Source organism: Carettochelys insculpta, chromosome 3 (genome assembly GCF_033958435.1).
Source record: "Carettochelys insculpta isolate YL-2023 chromosome 3, ASM3395843v1, whole genome shotgun sequence".
Classification (NCBI taxonomy): Eukaryota; Metazoa; Chordata; order Testudines; family Carettochelyidae; genus Carettochelys; species Carettochelys insculpta.
The window spans coordinates 110,290,867-110,310,631 of NC_134139.1; the positions used below are offsets into that span (position 1 = coordinate 110,290,867).

Genomic DNA, 19,765 nt, shown 5'->3' on the forward strand with positions numbered 1-19,765 from the left:
TTTGTTTTCAAACTCAAAGTCAGTGTATCATGGACAAATTGAACACAGGAGGCAAAGAATGTGAAGATGTCTTCAGAAGCTTAACTACAAGTACTGGGCATCTGGTAACAAGCAAGAGAAATTGCAAATTCTCAATGATGAGAAGAAATTTGAAATAATTGGCAAACTGAAACAATGGACTCTCACTTTATGCAAATCTTATTAAAGGGTGAGGAGTGAGGTAATCTAGGTGATCATCAGTTCTCCCTGACTATCCCACCCAAGATGACTTCCAGAAACATCTGAGACTGAACTGGGGGAAGAAATGGTCCTGAATGGGAAAACTTTCCAGTCAGTCAAAGACCTTGTTAGAATAACTTTCAGGATGAGATATTACAGTAAACCCTCAATTTTATAGACCCCAACTTAGCCGACTTCAGGAACAATGAACATCCCCCCCTTGTTCTCAAAGTCTGCTGGTGTCTGTAAAATCATCGCCCACCCCAAAAATAAATTAAAGGACTTCCCACTGGTGCAACCTGGAGGAGCCACCACCTCCTCAGCCGGAGCCACCAAGTGCACGTGGCGGCTCAGGCAGTGGCTCCCGTAGGCCATGCGGTGGTCCCTCCAGCTGCACGCGGTGAAGTGGCTCCAGCCGTGCAATGGGGCGCCTCCAGCCATGTGCGGTGAGGCAACTGCAGCCGTGCAGCCAGGTGCTTCCAGCCACGTGCAGCAAGGTGATTCTGGTCATGTGCGGCAAAGCAGCTCCAGACGAGTGGCCAGGCGCCTCCAGCCAGGAGGCAGCTGCAGCCACATGACCAGTGCCTCTGGCCACATGCAGTGAGGCACTTCTGGCCTCAAGGCAGCTGCAGCTGCGCAGCCAGTCGCCTTTGGCCATGTGCAGTGAAGCGGCTCCAGCCGCATGGTTGGGTGACACCAGCTTCAGTGCTGGGCACCTCCAGTGACACAGTGGGGTCCTGCAGCTCCTCTAGTGAGTGGCAGGGTTTTTTTGTGGTCGGGGAAAGGCTGGGACTAGGGCTGGGGGAGTCTGGCAGGGGTTGGGCAGGTAAACCCTCGCAAACAATGGACTTTTGGTAATAGCAGACAAGCTTCCCCCCTGGCATTAGTCCGTTATATTGAGGGTTTACTGTGCATGTAACTAGCCTCTCTAGTGAATTAAGCTTAGCTTGTGTGTTCTGTTTTGTTTTGTTTAATAACCTACATTATTCTGTCTGCTATCTCATATGATCACTTAAATCGTATTTTTTCTAATTAATAAAATCATTTTGTTGATTAATAAACCCTGTATAAATAATAGTTATGTGGGGGTGAGGCAAGCAGCTGTGCATATCTCTCTTTACCCTGAGAAAGAGAGTGAACATGAGCTTACACTGCTTAAAACTTTGTACCAAATAATATAGACTTAGCTGGGGTTCAGGTCCCACCGAGGCTGTGCATCTGGGTGCTGGTTTCTTATTAATGCCATTACATCACCATCTATTGTTAAAAGACCTCTTTATGTTCCTTACACAACAAAAGAATTAAATGCAATAACGATTAACTGAATACACCATTATCCAAAGTTTGTGTTAGAAGGCAATGGTATATTACAACCCATTTTATGAACGCCTGTAATATTTTTAATAATAAAGTTTTAGTTACCTCAGCAGTGGGCAATGACCAGCGTGAAGACTGGATGCAGTTCACCAGCGTTAGCTCCTGGTGAGCTACATCCAGCTTATTGCCCATCCATGAGTCACAGTCAACACATGTGTACTATCAAAATTAAGTGTGAAAGAAAAAAATGCAACTCAGCATGAAGAGGGAAGTCTGTGATGGGTATTAACAAGGGATGTCAAGTCATGTGTAATTTCTCTTGTTGCAATGCAGAGCATTACTGCAAGGTGCTGATGAGATAGCTGTTCTTTGATTTATTGAATTTTGTCAGAGAAAATGTCACAGCAGTAAGTTGATCTGAACAACAGAAGCATCCTTTAGGTGTGAGCCTTGAACTTCAGAAAGTTTTGTTCCCTGGGAGATGTATAAACCCCTAGAAGTTGCATTGACTTGAATTGCTCCACAAGCCATGCATCATACTGCAAGTCAATAAGCTCAGCCTGGAGGGCACTTGGAGCATTTTCCACTTCATCTGTGAAAGGGGAGGAGAACACAGCTATGTCATTTTCTGTCACTTTAAAATCCACAAAGCAGCAAGAAAATTCAGCATGCAAAGTAATGATGTGTATCTTTCCAGGTTCTGGTCAGATACTGTAATCTGCTGTGAAGTGTGAGAACTGCTTGTTTCCAGTCTGATGAGAAAAAAGGATCAACTTCATCATGAAAGACTTGACAAGGGGATACATGCCATGAGTAGTGTGACCATATCTCCCTGTCCCAAATACAGGATAGGGAGATGGGGCGGGAGGGGCGGCTCCTCCCTGCTCCACCAAGCCCTGGGGAAGCAGCAGCCGCTGGCACTCCCATAGAGCCCTGGGGAAGTGGCAGCTGCCCACACTTCCCCTCTTTGCTGAGGCTCAGGGAAGCAACTCCCACCAGCAGCTGCGCTTGCAGAAAAGGTCTGCACTAGTGCAGTTACTGGCAGAAAAGCTCAGTGGTGGGGGAAGGCCCTAATAAAGGACCACTCATCCCTTTTAAAAAATAAGTAGGGAAGCCTTTTTGGCATCCCAAATATGGGACTGTCCCACCTGATACAGGATGGCTGGTCACCTTAACCATGAGCAAAAGCCCTCTTACCTTGCAATTTTGAATTCAGTTCATGCATGTGACCCATAATGTCAATGCAAATGAAAAGCCAGGTGGTCTGTTCACATTGTTCAACTGGGGAGACTCTACATCTTTTCTTTTCATTTTGAAAACCCAAAACAGTCTCTGCTCTCAAATTTCATTCTCTTTTCAGAGCTTTCCCCAAACTAAGCCATCTAACATTGAACAGCCCTGTGCTCTGAATCAGATTCATCCAGAAGAAACAAATTGCCTGCGTGTCTTTTAATAGAGCCAAATACAAAGTTATGCATCTAGAAACCAAGAATGCAGTCCATGCCTGCCAAATGAGGAACTGTATCCTGTGATTCAGTGATTTTGAAAAGGGGCTTACATGTCACAGAGGACAAACAACTAAATATGAGCTCCCATTGTGATGCTGTGGCAAAAAGAGCTAATGCAAAGCATGGCTATATAAAGAGCAGACTACAGAGGTGATTTTACTTCTATGTGCAACCATTGGTATGACTGACACTAGAACACTGCTAAGAGCTCTGCTGTCCATATTTCAAAAAGGATGATGAAAAATTGAAGAAGGAGCAGAGAAGAGACACAATGATGCTATGAGGGCTGCAAAGAAGAGTTTAAAAAACTCAGCCTGTTTAGCTTATCAAAGAGAAAATGGAGAGATGAGTTAGTTATGGCATATCAGTTTCTGCACATGGAGAAAAATAGTGGACACTAAGGAGCTTTCTAATTTAGCAACAATTAATGGCTAGAAGTTAAAAGCCAGAAAAAAATCATATTGAAAATAAGACACACATTTTTAATAGTGAAATGATTTACCATGGGAATAAACTATTTAGGAAGTGGTGGATTCTCCATCTCTAGCTGTCTTCCCATAAGTGTTGATGCCTTTCTGGGAGTATTTTTAAACCATACAAGTCATTGGGCTCAGCACAGGTATAACTAGGTTCTAAAGCCTTTGTTACAAAGAAGTCAGATTAGATCAGTGGCTTTCAACTTGAGGTCCACAAACCAGGTCTATGATGTCCAGAGGGATCTGCACTTCCATTGGAAAAGTGATGAGAAGTCTTGGGGTGCCTTATAAGCTAAGGTTTTTGGAACATAAGCTTTTGTAGCCAAAGACCCGCTTTGTCAGATATGGAGGTATACCTACCCCATAGAGAAGGAAGGGGTCTTCAGAGGTCATGCAGTCCAGCCCATACAAGAGGGCTTATCACAATCCCCAAGACTCTCATTAACTTTTTTCAGATCTATTTGCCCTAGATGGCCTCCTGAGGAATTGCACTTACAACCTTAGATTTAGCATGCTAATTCTCAAGCCACTTAACTGTCACCATTCTGCGAGGTAGGAATTAAACTTGCCCCAGAATCTTGAAAGGCCCTGCCAAGGACTGACATAACATGGGGTTTAAAAGCCCAGTATTCTAAACATTGAGCTATCCCTCCCCATGAAAGCATATACTCCAAAAACTCTCTTAGTCTATAAGATGCCAAAGGACCTCTCATTGTTTTTGTGGATACAGACTAATGCTAACAGTCTCTGACACTTCCACTGGAAATTTTTAGAAGTCTTCCAATGAAAAAAAGTTGAAAACCATGCGTCTGAGTGAGCTAATAGGTTCTTCTGGTCATAAAAGCTGTGAGAAAGAAATGGATCTCTGAAATCTTGAGGTAAGGACCACATAAAAATTCTCTTTCTGCAATTGTTTTAGTGGGCATAATTTTGAATTTATATGTCTCTGAGTCAGAACTAATGGAAACTTAACAGGTCCTTAAAATGGAGGATGAACTTGGATAAGAATTAAATTCTTGAAATACCAGCATAGAAAATGTATACTTAAATTCTAGTTCCATAAAGAAAAAAACTGAATGACTAGAGCCCTGGTTTTCTTTATTTAGACATCATTTTGGAGACCCCATGTTGTAGGGCTGCCTTCATCACTATTAAAAATAAACTAAGGAACAGGAAGGCTAAATTCAGTCTGTCTTGTCTGATAAAAATAAAACAAAAATAGAAAATAAAAAATAAAAACAAAATAAAAATAAAAACAAAATAGAAAAAAGCCACAAGTCTTTCTAGTATAATGATGAGAAAGCCTCTGATATATTTGAGTAGGTTGTTGAAGAGCTAAGAAAACAAAACAAACCCAGGTACCACTTCAAATAGCTCTTGCTCTAATTGCACAAGATTAAGGGATTTTTCCTGTATTTATAAGATTACCTTGAATTCAAATAAGCACTTAGCTGTATTTTATATAAATAGTGTAGAAGTGTATGTTTGTGTAAATACAGGAAAATAACATATGTAAGGTAATATCCACAAACAAAATAATATTGTATGACAGTATATATTTCCCTATATAGGTAGGTTCATCCCTCTGCCCTTCCAAGGAGATGCCTAACTCAGAGTTAGTACACAGCGAAGAATATGGTTGCAGAAATATTAGGATTAGTCTATTAGACTGGTTCTGTATAACATTTGCAAATGACGTAGAAAATTTATCAGAGTTAATCTAGCACCAGCGTAGCAGTCTAGCCTTTTTTGCCATCTATTCTGATATGAAGCCAATATATTGGTTATTCTGGGCACTTGTTACTAATTTATCAATGTATTTGTATTTACTTCCTGTCCTACTTTAGTTTTTTCATTTGATTCAGCTCTAAGCTTGAACCAGTTATTTTCATTATTCCTTTTGTTCCTTTCTCACTTCATTTTCTTCCCAGCGTGATCTGGTCTGTTCTCTTTCTGCCACGTTACCTTCCCTGTGAGGGATACAGCTTTGTTTTTACAGGCGTGTGATACTTTGTAGGCTGAAATGGCTTGTGAAATTAAGTAGTCAGTATCACGTACATGGCAAAAGCCCTGTTGGCTACGTCTACACGTGCAGCCAACATCGAAATAGCTTATTTCGATGTTGCGACATCGAAATAGTCTATTTCGATGAATAACGTCTACACGTCCTCCAGGACCAGCAACGTCAATGTTCAACTTCGACGTTGCTCAGCCCAACATCGAAATAGGCGCAGCGAGGGAACGTCTACACGTCAAAGTAGCACACATCGAAATACGGATGCCAGGCACAGCTGCAGACAGGGTCACAGGGTGGACTCAACAGCAAGCCGCTCCCTTAAAGGGCCCCTCCCAGACACAGTTGCACTAAACAACACAAGATACACAGAGCTGACAACTGGTTGCAGACCATGTGCCTGCAGCATGGATCCCCAGCTGTCGCAGAAGCAGCCAGAAGCCCTGGGCTAAGGGCTGCTGCCCACGGTGACCATAGAGCCCCGCAGGGGCTGGAGAGAGAGCATCTCTCAACCCCCCAGCTGATGGCCGCCGTGGAGGACCCAGCAATTTCGAAGTTGCGGGACGCGGATCGTCTACACGGTCCCTACTTCGATGTTGAACGTCGAAGTAGGGCGCTATTCCTATCTCCTCATGAGGTTAGCGACTTCGACGTCTCCCCGCCTAACGTCGAAGTTGGTGCCGCTACTTCGAAGTAGCGTGCACGTGTATACGCAGCTGTTAAGGCTGAAAGTTTAGAAATCTGCAGATTGTCATTAAACAGCATAATGCATTAATCTGCATATTTGGTGAGTATGCATCACCTTATTTCCGTAACTGACTATGGCAAACTAATGAGCAGAATTAAGGCCTGGCAAGTTTGCAGCACTGAATAAGGTGTGAAGAGGTGGGGGTTGCAATGCTCCTGTCTGGTGCTGGCATCTAGGTAACTCTGACACTGGCTGCTGATTACGCTGGATTTGCCCCAGACGGAGGATAGCTGGAAGATCTGACTGCATCCTGTCATGCTGATAACCCCTAGCTGGGGAGTTTGGATGGGTCTTGCTCCATGTTCCCTTGCCTTAGTCAACTTTTGTGGGTCCATTTCACAAAGGCTGTCTAGACCTAAGTGTGGTATTTCACTTTGTGCCATTACAGAAGCTGGTGACCATGAGGGTTTTCAGATGCACTAATCCCAGTCCCTTCCATTAGAGTCAACCCCTATGTGGGGGGGCTAGGAGTAAAGTAGCATAGAAGCTGTTACAGCACCCTTGCCCCAGGTGAGATTTTCTTTATGTAGGAGAAATTTTTAATGGACTAAACACTGAGACAATCTCAGCAAATCAGAGAATCTGGCCCACTGTCCATGCAGTTCTGTGACACTGATATTACAAGAGTGCTCACTAGAACTCTATTTTCCTCTGAAATTCGTATTTTTAAATTTGATGACGTGTACAAAATATCCTTGAAGAAATTATGACTTGTAATGAGTTAAGAACAGGAGACTGAGTCTGATTCTGAAGTACGGCAAGATATCCTACTTTACATCTGGAGATACACATCTCACAGAACTGGAAGGGATCTTGGGAGGTCATTGAGTCCAGCCCCCGCCTTCTTAAAAAAAAAAATTAGCTACTTGCCCCAGATCTCTAAGTGGCAGCCTCCAGGGTTGAGTTTACAACCATGGGTTTAGCAGGTTAATGCTTAAACCACCAAGCTCCCCTGTTAGCCAGTGGCCGGGTAATGTGCAGAGAGGTACTCCCCTGGGTCCTAAACAACCCAGTTTTTACTGTTAGAGCAGGGAGCTGCTAGCACTCTCACCTATGGCCAGGCTGTGGTAACCAAACAGTTACAGTTCTTTTGTTGTGCCGGCTGTGTTGCACTGACAAAAGGGTTAACAGCAGTCAGGCTTAGATTTTAACTGGTTACAAGTTTATTAAGCTACAGTTATAAGCATGTGGTTACAAAAGGCTATTGTCTACTTCTTATATGCTAGCAAAGTACAGGTGTTAACAAGTTACGTTACAATCCAATACAAAGATATCTGTTACCATCTAACACAATGATATCTTGACACAACAACATCTAGTTACAGAGCTCTAATTCTTTAGCTGTGCACAAAAAAACCAGAGACCTAGCATGGGTATATCTTACCCTCTCTGCATCTCTCGATACCAGCGTAGCCAAGCCGGATCGGTCACTCAATTCCGCAGAAAGACGAATACGACGTTGGGCGTCCCCAGTTGCGGACCTCGGGAGGCAATCACCTGACCCGACCAGCAGGTAGTTGGTGGAATGCACTCAAAGTTAGAGTTCTGCTGGGCCCCCCTTTTTGGGTTACGTATTCTCTTTCTTATCTAAGGTGCCAGATCATACTGGTCTGTCTTTGTGACACCAGTTTGTTACAAGGGCATTTCTTACTTAATTTGCACTTGTAATACAGGAGATAAGCAATTTAGGAGTATAGGACATTCTTTTTGTGTGGGCAGGGACTTCCCTTTCTGGGATGGTTGTATGGTCATCAAATTCATCAATGCCAGCTGGGGTGATTTCCTGAGGGTCCCCCGCCCCTTGTTGACAGTTTGGCCTGTTAGCCCTCTATCTGTACTTTCTGTTTCTCAGGGTCACAATAAGCTAGCACATCTGGGCCTCAATGAGGGCATCAAAGACTGTGCTGTCAGCAGCCGTTTCCGTGCCCTGTGTGCTTCTCAGTGGGGGGTGGGGGCAGTGAGCAAGCTGGCTTGTAAAGGGGAGACTTTGTCTGGCTACATACCCTTATCCACTTTCTATCAAGTCCTGCTTTTCATCATTAACTCTTTTAGATGTATAATTAAAAATCCCAACAATGTGAAAATGTTTTTCTTATAAGGAAAGTCATTAATAAAATTGATTGTGAAGAGACAATGGAGACAGGGCCACTTTAACACATGCATTATGGAAGTGTCTCACCCACTCATTTCTGGTTACTAATCATCATCTCTATGGGAAGACTACACATCATTATGGCCAGGAGGCTAGAAGTTTGCTGTTCTTAGTTATCATAATCTACCATATATTTTAGAGAATTTGTACATCTGTCTGTCTGTGTCCATTCATCTGTGCATTGGTTTGAGAACTCTTAAAGGTAAGAGCTGGGACCACAAAATTTGGTATGCAGCTTCCTCTTATAACATAAAGCAAGGTCAGGGTTTGGTTCTCCCAGAACAATGGGATATGCCTGGAATTTGATTATTTTGCCTCTAAAAGAAGGGTGTCATAGGAAGGACATTTATTCTCACAAATAACCACAGGGTGGAGGGAACCAAGTGCCCAAGCTCTGGAGAGCATTCACTGGCCAGCATCATGGCCCCCATCACCTCAGCCTGCCCTGGGAAGCAACTGCTACCCACCACACAAGCTCTCTCACCCCAGGCCAGACCCAGGGAGAAGTCAGAGGGCAAGCCACATGGCTTCCACTGTCCCAGGCTGGACCTGGATTCAGGAAAAGGTGGCTAAGTCTTCTGGTCATTAATTAAAATGAAAGCACAAAAGAGGGATGTCAGGCAGAAAAAAATGACTTACAGTAGAAATGTGCAGTTTAAACTTACATTTGTCAACGCCAGTCTATCTTCCAGGTATACTGAAATTGGCAACTTTTTGTGGTTTATTTTAAGAAAGAGTAGACTGTTTATCCAAATCCAAAGAAAAATCATCTGATATAAGTAAATAGCTAGGGGATCTTAGAAGTTATGCCATAGTTGAAAAAATGAACAATTAAGAAAAAGAAAACAGATACCTATAGGGTGAGCAGTCAATGGCTGTGGGATATGATAATATTGTCTGAAAGACTTATCTCTTAGTATGGGATGAAAATAGTTACGAAAATGTTCATGGAATAAATTCAGTGGGGTAGAAGATGCTGTGTGAGGAAGGCCTATGTTGACACCTGCCTGTGAATTAATTATATTGTTACTCTATGAGGTCAGCACATACTCTTGGAACTCTCAGCTGCACATTAGGGCTACGTCTACACGTGAAGCCTACATCGAAGTAGCTTATTTCGATGTTGCGACATCGAAATAGGCTATTTCAATGAATAGCGTCTACACGTCCTCCAGGGCCGGCAACGTCGATGTTCAACTTAGACGTTGCTCAGGCCAACATCGAAAGAGGCGCAGCGAGGGAACGTCTACACACACAAGTAGCACACATCGAAATAGGGATGCCAGGCACAGCTGCAGACAGGATCAAAGGGCGGACTAGTGCTTCCGGGGCAACAGCTAGCCGCTCCCTTAAAGGGCCCCTCCCACATACACTCAGCCTGCACAGCACGCGGTCTGAGGAGCCATAGGCACACAGACCCCAGGCGCCGCAGTCATGGACCCCCAGCAGCAGCAGCAGCAGCAGCTAGAGGTCCACACAGCCCTCCCAGCAGGAGCAGGGCTTGCCCTGGCCCATGCCATGTGGGAGGCAGCTGAGCACCTCCTTGCCCCGGGGGAGGAGATGCCCCCAGGGCAGCAGGGCTTAACCCCTACCCCTGCAGCACCCCGCTCCACCCCCCGCCTCAGACGCCGGCGGCTGTGGAGCTACCCCACCAGCACCGACTGGTGGGAGCGGCTGGTGCTTGGGGAGTGGGACGATGACCACTGGCTCAGGAACTTCAGGATGAGCCGGCAGACATTCCTGGAGCTGTGCCAGTGGCTCACCCCCGCACTCAGGCACCAGGACACTGCCATGCGGCGTGCCCTCCCTGTGGAGAAACGGGTCAGCATCGCTGTCTGGAAGCTGGCCACTCAGGACAGCTACCGATCCGTGGGACAGCAGTTTGGTGTCGGCAAGGCCACCGTCGGGGCTGTCTTCATGGAGGTAAGAGAACCCACAGGGGGATGCCAGGGCAGGGCAGGGGGGCCAGAGCAGGGGGGCCAGAGCAGGGCAGGCCAGGGCAGGGGGGCCAGGGCAGGGCAGGCCAGGGCAGGGCAGGGCAGGGCAGGGGGGCCAGAGCAGGGCAGGGCAGGGAAGGGCCAGAGCAGGGCAGGGGGGCCAGAGCAGGGGGGCCAGGGCAGGGCAGGGCAGGGCAGGGCAGGGCCAGAGCAGGGCAGGGGGGCCAGAGCAGGGGGGCCAGGGCAGGGGGGCCAGAGCAGGGCAGGGCCACGCACACCCTGCTCACCCCTCATTGGGGCTGTCCCATGTGCTTTCTCTGCAGGTTGTGCGTGCCATCAACGCCATGCTCCTGCACAGGCTCGTGAGGCTGGGGGACCCAGATGCCACCGTCGCCGCCTTTGCAACCCTGGGCTTCCCCAACTGCTTCGGGGCTCTGGATGGGACTCACATCCCCATCCGCGCCCCGCAGCACAGTGGCGGATGATACCTCAATCGAAAGGGCTACCATTCTGTCGTCCTGCAGGCCTTGGTGGACAGCCGGGGACGTTTCCAGGACATTTACGTGGGCTGGCCTGGCAGCACACACGACGCCCGGGTTTTCCGGAACTCGGGCCTGTGCCGCCGGCTGGAGGCGGGGACCTACATCCCCCAGCGGGAGATCCCTCTGGGGGACACCACCATGCCCTTCTGCGTCATCGCAGATGCGGCATACCCCCTCTGGCCATGGCTCATGCACCCCTACACGGGCCATCTCTCCGCTAGCCAGGAGCGCTTCAACGAGCGCCTGAACCGTGCGTGCCAGGTGGTGGAGCGCTCATTTGGCCGCCTGAAGGGACGCTGGAGATGTCTCCTGACCCGCCTGGATGCGGGCCCCAACAACATCCCCCAGATTGTGGGAGCCTGCTGCGCCCTGCACAACCTCGTGGAGAGCAAGGGGGAGACCTTTCTGGAGGGCTGGGCCGTGGAGGCCGGCAGGGCACACGTGCAGCCACCTGCTGCCCCCAGTCGGCAGGTGGACCCCGAGGGGACCCTGGTCCGGGAGGCCCTGCGGGCCCACTTCGACCAACAGGCAGCGGGGTGAACTCTGCCCAGGCCCCCTACTGCCCGCCCCTTCCTCCCGCACACTCCTGCCCCAACGCCCACACCATGGAGCACCCCACCGCCCCCCCCTCCCACTTGTCCTGGACAAATGACAGCACGAACTTGTGGCTGAACGTAAATTTTGTTTTTCTGGCCGAACCTTTTTTTTTGGGTGTAAATAAATATGTGAAGCACAAACAGAAAACTAGGTACAAACGTTCAACCAAAGCAATATGTACACAAATAAAACAATCCAAATAAACAACAGTGTGCAATAAATAATAAAAAGAAAACCAGGGAGGAGAAAGGGGAGAACTATTTACATGGGGGGGATGGGGCAAACGGGGGAACCAAAAAAACAGGGTCCAACTATATACAAGGGGGGGGCCACGTCCCGGGCCCCTCGCCCCTATACCCGGTACTAGGCGTGCCCAGCCGGGAGCCCCACCGTGATCGCAGCCTGGTCCGCAGCTGGGTGGGAGCGGGTTGGACCGGAAGGTATCGGGGCCGGCGAGTCTCAGGTGGCTCCAGGGGTCCCTCGGCGCTCTGGCCCTCGCGGGTGGGTGGCGGGGCAACGGCGGATGGGCCGGCGACGGGAGAAGCAGCTGGTGGTGGGGCTGCAGGAGCGGGCAGGGCGGGCGATGGGTCGGCCGGCGCAGCATGGGGGGCCAGGTAGTCCACCAGCCGGTTAAATGTCTGCATATAGGCCCCCCATGCCTCCTGGCGCCAGGCCAGCGCCCGCTCCTGCAGCTGGAGGTGCTGCTCCGAGACCTCCAGCTGCCGGCGGAGGATGGCCAGCAGCTGGGGGTCCGTCGCCGTCGCCGGTAGTAGGCGCAGGGTCCGCCGTCTAGCCCTCCGCGGGGCCGGTTGTTCCTCGGCCGAGGGGCTGCCCTGGAGCGATGGTCCCGGAGGGGTCTCCGGGACAACTGAGGCCTAGCCGGCGCTCTCTTCCGGTCCTTCTGAGGGTGCAGGTGCAGGTGCAGGACACAGGAGAGGAGCGGGGAAAGAAGAATGGAGACAGGCATTAGTGTGGGCCCCGAGCCATGGCCTTTGTCCCCCCCGCCCTGTGCTGCAGGTTCCCCATCCCCGTCCCCGGGAGATGATGCTGTGATGGATGTGGTTCAGGGGTCCCCCTGCCCTGCACCCCGTCCCCTGGTGGGAGCGACTCTCACTTCACCCCGCAGGGTCTGAGAGCAGGAGAGGTTTCTTAGGCCACAGATGGCCACTTTCTGGCAGGAGTGACAGCACCAGCTGTCGGGAGAGACAGTCCTTCCAACCCGTCGTGGGGAGAAGACCCCAAGGGGGGCCCCTCTGGGATGCAGCTTTCCCCCTCCTCAGGCTGGCTGCCTACCAGCTCTCCCTTCCCCTAGCCTCTACCTGTGGCCCCCGCCCTCGCCCCCCAATTCCAAGCCAGCTCGGCTCCTCCCTCCTGTTTGTTCAGGGCAGAGGTGTCACCTGCCAGCTGTAGCGCCAGGATCCTCCTTTGGCCCTGGGAGCTCTTCGGCTCTTGTGGCTCATATGTAGCCTGAGTCTCCCTTTGGCACTCCCCCCACTCCATCACATGCTGCTGCTGCGGGGTGTCCCACCCGCTCCGCCCGGGGGCCCCTCGAGGTTCCGCTCCCCCCTGGCCCGGGGATGGGGCATGGCACTGTCATGCAGGGTGGCGGGGGGCAGGGGCTGATGGCTGCAGTGCTGTGAGGGCCATGGCCCTGGTGTCCTTGGGGCCATGGCCATGTGAGCATGTGGGAGGCCCTGGACACATCTCTATTACCCCCGCCCCTCAAGCCCAGGGGTGTCCACCAGAGAGGGGTACCTACCTGTGGGTCCGCTCCCACGGTCCGGAGATCCCCGGGGGTCGGAGGCCCTGCTGCTGCTCCGGGATGGCAGGAGGAGGATCTGCAGGCTGGATTCTGCAGAGGAGGAGCCCCCCTCCTCCTCCTCCTCCTGCCACGATGTCCTGGGGATGGCCTCCGGGGGGGGCCCCCGGGGTGCGGGGCTTGCCTCCGGGGCGGACTCCGGCTGCAGGGCCTGCTGGAGCTCGTCAGCCGAGGTGTCAAGGGTGGCCGGAGGGGAGGAGGTGTGCCGGGAGCCCAGGATGTCCCTGAGCTCCCTGTAAAAGGGGCAAGTGACGGGGGCGGCCCCAGATCGGCTGGCCGCATCCCGGGACCGGGCATAACCCTGCTGCAGCTCCTTGACCTTACTCCTCACATGATCAGGAGTGCAGGCAGGGTGACCCTGGGCAGCCAGGCCATCGGCCAGCCGAGCAACGCATCTGCGTTCCGCCTCTTGCTCCCCATTACCTGGAGCACCTCCTCCTCACTCCAGAGCCCCAGCAGGTCCCGCAGCTCGGCCTCCGTCCAGGAGGGGCCCTGCTGCCACTTCCCAGACTGGCTGCCCTGGCTCCCCTTGGGGGGGGGTCCCCTGGGGGCGCTGGGGGGGCTGCCGGCTAGCCATCGCCGCTGGGTGGGTGGCTGAGGGTGCAGCAGGCTGCCCGCGTGTGCAGGCTGCAGCCTGCACGTTGCCTCAGCTTCCTGCAGAGTCAGGGAGGGGGAGGGGACCTTTAAGGGGCCGCTCCACACGGCCGCCAGTGAGCTGAGGGGCTGGAGAGAGCGTCTCTCAATCCCCCAGCTGATGGCCGCCATGGAGGACCCCGCAATTTCGAAGTTGCAGGACGTGGATCGTCTACACTGTCCCTACTTCGACGTTGAACGTCGAAGTAGGGCGCTATTCCTATCCCCTCATGGGGTTAGCGACTTCGACATCTCGCCGCCTAACGTCGAAGTTAACTTCGAAATAGCGCCCGACGCGTGTAGCCGCGACGGGCGCTATTTCGAAGTTAGTGCCGCTACTTCGAAGTAGCGTGCACGTATAGACACAGCTTAGGAGTCCTTTGTTTTTTTTTAAAACAAAAAGCTCTCACAGCTCTAAATGAAGAAGAAAAGAGAAAAGCTTACCATGCACTGTGATGAACTGAGGGAAAACCAATCTCCACTGGCTGGTACAGAAGATATTTTCATCTCTAGATTCTTCCACTGATTTTCTGATTTTTTCAAACAAGGTGTTGGGGCTGTCAAGGCTGATCCCCACTCTGGCATGCTGCATGCAGAAAGTGCGAGCCTGTAAGAACTTTTCCCTGCCGCTAAAGGCTTCTGTTTAAAAAAAACAACTAACCAACCAAAAATATGCACCTTCAGCACTCTTTGTATAGTCAGATTTGTAGTCTTTTCAGCGAAGATGGCTCATGACCAGAAATGGTCAGGAAGGAATGGGAGGAAGCTTTGGACATATCCATAGAAAGAGTGTTAAATACTAACTGTCTTGCTTAATGTGCTTCCAGAAGTTCCTCAGGCACCACGGTAATGTGCTTCTGGAAATTGCTCAAGTCCTATCATAATGTTACCTATATAAGAACGTGAATCGAACTAAAATAAGGTATGGACTGAAGTCTCTATCTGACTTTAGAAAGTTCTGGTGACTGCGATGAGTGGGATGAACAGATGATCAGACATAATTACCCAGTAAAATGGGCCACATAATGACTTAAAAGCACTCCTGTGAAAGTGTATAATACAGAAAAAAACCACAATCCCATCCCAAGTAAAGAAGTGTAATTAACAATCTGAGCAACATTAAGAGGTGTAATGCATATACGAGCATAGTTAAGGACTGTGCATGGATACAGTTAAGGATGTATTTAAGATTCATCCTGCAATTTTAATCCAACTGTCTTTTAGAGATTTGTGTACCTACAGGAAAATCAAGTAAAAGAAATTATACCACTGGTGCACAGGCTGAGAGATCTAACTAGCTTTAATGCAGCAGTGTAGTCGGGGCACCAGAGCTGAGAGATAGCTCTCCCAGCATTGTGGGTGAACCACCTCCACAAGGGGAGTAGCTAACAGCCCTAAGTTCCTGTTTACACTTGCTTAGACCCACTGATGGAAGAGGCAAAGGGGGCAGTTGCCCTGGGATACAGTAGCAGTAACAACGGTGGTGGATGGAGCCCCTTTGAATCACTGCTGGAGCACCGTGCTGCATGCTCCAGGAAGCACTAACAGCTGTGGGGAGAGTGGGGGTGGCCTGGTACATTCCTGGTGGCACTGAGGGCTGCCTGAACTTGGCCCTTTGACCCTTGGCTCTGCCCATTCCAGGAACATGCAGCTGGGACCCACACAAATACCTTGCCCAGGGGCCAATGGAGGATGTTGGTTCCCCTGCCCTGGAGCTTTACAGCACAGTAAAGCGCAGCATTCAAGGGTGTTTTCTGAGACCCCTGAGTGAGAAAGTTGCAGCACAGCAAAGAGGCGGGGTAGACAATCCCTTAGTGTAAAAATCTGATAGTAATTTGTTGGCTGCCCATCTTTCTTCTCAGTTGGCTGTCCCCTGCGGTCATTGACTTAGAATGTAAGTTAGTTTATGGCTGGCAGACAAAAAACTATTTATTACTCTCAATAGTTTGCCATTAGTTTATCTTCTCCCTTGAACTCCTTATCTAAGTCTGTATTCATCACCTCTTTTCTACCTTTTTTCCCTTATAATAATGTACAAGCTGTACTCAGCCCACCTATAAACTCAAGTCAACAGGTGTTCACCCAAGTAAGGATTAAGGCCCTGATCTTCAAAAGATATTTAGATGCTTAACTCTCATTGATTCCAAAGAAAGTTTGCACAGAAACACCTTTGAGAATCTGGGTGCAAAGGTCCAATTACACTACCCAGACCCATTTTGAATAGTACCTTACTATGAATGTACTCACTGGGGCTATGTCTACATAACAGCGGTTTGTCAACAGAAGTTTTCCCAGCAGATATCTTCTGCCAGGTGGATTGCAAGAGCCACCTTCTGTGTTGACAGAGAGCAGCCAAATGGCCAACTGGAAGCACAGCAGACAGGGCTGCCCAGTACAGCTGCAGGCACTTTGAAGTACCAGCGCAACTTCAAAGTGCCCTTACTCCCAAAATGTTTTGGGAGAAAGGGCACTTTGAAGTTGTATGGGTACTTCAAAGTGCCTGCAACTAAAAGGCTTGCCAGGGCTTCAAAGTTGATAGCTTCGAAGTTCACATGACAGGAATTAGGCTAATGAGGTGCTGCATAGGCAGTGCAGCACCTCATTGGTATTCCCCTCTCAGGCTCATTTACATGCCCCCTTCGAAGGAGGGGGCTAGTGTAAACAAGCCGTATGACTCCCGGCAAGGATCTTATGATTTGGGCCACCATCCCTAGTTACGTGTTGTAAATACCTACATTTTACTCTATAATATAATATAATATAATATAATATAATATAATGTTTTGCTCTATTTTGCTTCCTTTCAATTTTATTTTAAATTCTCACCATGAACACACAACACTGACAAGAGTGTAATAAATGTATATTTGGTCACATAAGAAAAAAGGGGAAATGTCAGGGATGCTGTTTATCTTAAATTGTATCTTTTTTAGGCATTGGGTTGTTCCAGAATTTGATACTATTGTATTTATCTGAATTAAAAAGCAATAAAAACACCTTTGCAAAAGACAATGACTTTGGGGTTTTGTAAAACTGAAGTGTGGGACTTTACATTTGGTAAAACAAATATAATCCAGTTCTTCTGAGAAAATGTTCAGAGAAAAGTATGTGTCTATCATCAAACATTTTTTGACATGTGAAAAAGGCCAGACTTCTTGGCTACAAGAGTATTCACTTCAGGAATGTCTGCAACAGCAAAGAGCCCATAAGGTTTCAGACTGCTGGGGAAGCAACCCGTTAAACACCAGGGCAGGTTTACACTACAGCAGAAAGTCGTGTGCAATTCCAGCTACGTTAACTACATAGCTAGAGTTGAAGTACTTTTGTCTGGGCTTCTGCACCGCCTCCTCTAAGGGAGGCCGATGGGAGTGTGCATTCCCCTTGACTTCCCTTACTTCTAAGACAGGGCAGGAGTACCTTCACTCATGCAGGCACCCTGTAAGTTTGATTTAGCATATTAGCCATGCTAAATTGAACTCTGGAAGATCAACCACAGCAGTGTCAATCTTCCCTGTAGTAAAGACAAGCATGAGAGGGGTAGCTGTGCTAATCTGTATCCCCAAAAACAAGAATTCCTGTGGCTCCTTGTAGACTGACAGATTTTTTGGAGTATCAGCTTTCGTGGGCAAAGACCCACTTTGTCAATGCACCTGACAAAGTGGATCTTTGCCCATGAAAGCTTATGCTCCAATATATCTGTTAGTCTATAAGGTGCCACAGGACTTCTCATTGTTTTTGTAGTGAAGATGTAACCTTAATGGCATTTTATTTCCAGATGACTGTTAACTGTGCCCCTGTATAATCTTTAAACCAAAGCAGTGTGTCATTCTTGGATTTTTCTATGGTAACATTTTAATATTTGGATGAAACTTCTAAAATGGCCGCTACAGCTGTTTGATTTTATTATGGAACCTGCTCCATGAATATGCATGTTGACTGAATAACTGACTATGAGGCTTTTAAAATATGCTTTTAATCAAATCAGCATTAAATATTAAAATGGAACCTGTTGCTACCATTTTCATGCTTTCTGTCTTTTTTAGCTTGTCTGTACATGTGTGTGTGGCTGAGTTTGTCCTAAATAAATACCTTTGTTTGTAATTGTTATTGGAATGATATAACAATTCTCTTATTATGGTAAAGGTAATACTCAACAGATGCAGGTTGGAAGGCGTTACTTACACTGAACATTTTGCCTCATGGTTTTTGTCCCGTTTTCTTTCTCTCTTTCTCTCTCTAGGGAATTTTTGTTCTAGGATTGCCATATGCTCTTCTTCACAGTGGATACAGCGGGCTGTTTCTTATTATCCTGGCTGCAATGTTCTGCTGCTATACCGGCAAAATTCTAATTGCTTGCTTGTATGAAGAAAATGAAGATGGGCAGCTCATAAGAGTGAGAAACACATATGAAGACATTGCTAATACTTGCTGTAAACAGCTATTTCCCAAACTAGGTGGCATAGTTGTCAATGTGACCCAGGTGATGGAACTGATCATGACATGCATTTTGTATCTGGTTGTTAGTGGAAACTTGCTGTCACATAGCTTTCCATATATACCAGTGACGGAGAAAACTTGGTTAGTACTTGCATTTGTAACATTGCTGCCTTGTGTGTTTATCAAAACTCTCAACATTATTTCCAAACTCAGCCTGCTTTGCTCCTTAGTCCATTTCATTATCATCTTCATAGTGATGAGTTACTGTCTGACACAAACACATTTGTGGTCTTGGACAAAATTTAGATTCGCTATTGAGTTTGAGGATTTCCTGGTCTCAGTGGGGGTGATCATTTTCAGTTACACTTCACAAATATTTCTCCCTACTCTTGAAGGAAACATGAAAAACCCAAAGGAATTTAATAGTATGTTGAACTGGACTCATTTTTTTGCTTGTCTCTTCAAGACAGCCTTTGCACTGACTGCATTCCTGACCTGGGGCAAGGAGACAAAGGAAGTTATTACTGACAACCTGCCATCGTCCCTGCAAACCCTGGTGAATTTGTGCCTCTTAGCCAAGGCTCTTCTGTCTTATCCATTGCCTTTTTTTGCAGTAACAGAAATACTGCACACTTGTATATCTAGCAGTAATCATTCTGATTATAGAGCCCCTCTGTTTACTGTAGTTTTAAGAGGCTTGGTCCTCTTGTTTACTCTGCTGATGGCCATATTCATACCACATTTTGCTCTGCTGATGGGTTTAACAGGCAGTGTAACTGGTGCTGCTATGACTTGTCTTCTTCCTTCTCTTTTCCACTTAAACCTCAAATGGGAAAAATTAGTGTTCTTGGAGAAATGTGCAGCCATTTCTATTTTTATTGTTGGTTTCCTTTGCAGCTTAGCGGGTATAGTCTGCTCAATAAAAGGACTGATTGGAGCATTTGGAGGAAGATAGAAAGGTCGTCTTGAAAATCTGATGACATATTCTTCGGTATCAGCCATGAGAATGCAATTCCAAAATTAATATTTGACACAGCAAAGACTTTCAAATGTGCTTTGATATAGGAACTTGTTTTTAAAATGAGTAAAGAAAAAACAAACTTCATTTACAACTAAAATATTTTTGTCATGGAGTTAAAATGGGAGTTTTGTTTGCTTTCATGTTCAAGATTAATTGTCCTATAACAAAAACTAATAGTAAAACAGAAGCACTTTTAGCAGACTATTCCCACTTTTAACTCACAGTTATGGGTGAAGCTATATGTTCTTAAAGGAACTATAGCTAATCAGTGCAGTTTTCCTGAAAGTCAGTTTTTCAGACTGATTCTCCTACAATGTAATTATTCTTTTGGTTGGTGGCAAGCAG

At 47.9% G+C, this 19,765-nt stretch overlaps 1 protein-coding gene across 1 annotated transcript in view; it reads left to right on the forward strand.

Moving 5' to 3' along the window:
• LOC142010691 (vesicular inhibitory amino acid transporter-like) overlaps nucleotides 1–19,354 on the forward strand; it is a 42,241-nt gene extending 22,887 nt beyond the window's left edge. Inside the window, exon 2 of the mRNA XM_074989115.1 lies at nucleotides 18,203–19,354. Within this exon, the coding sequence (XP_074845216.1) occupies nucleotides 18,203–19,354 (1,152 nt within the window). The remainder of the gene's footprint in view (nucleotides 1–18,202) is intronic.
• The last annotated feature ends 411 nt before the right edge of the window (nucleotides 19,355–19,765 follow it).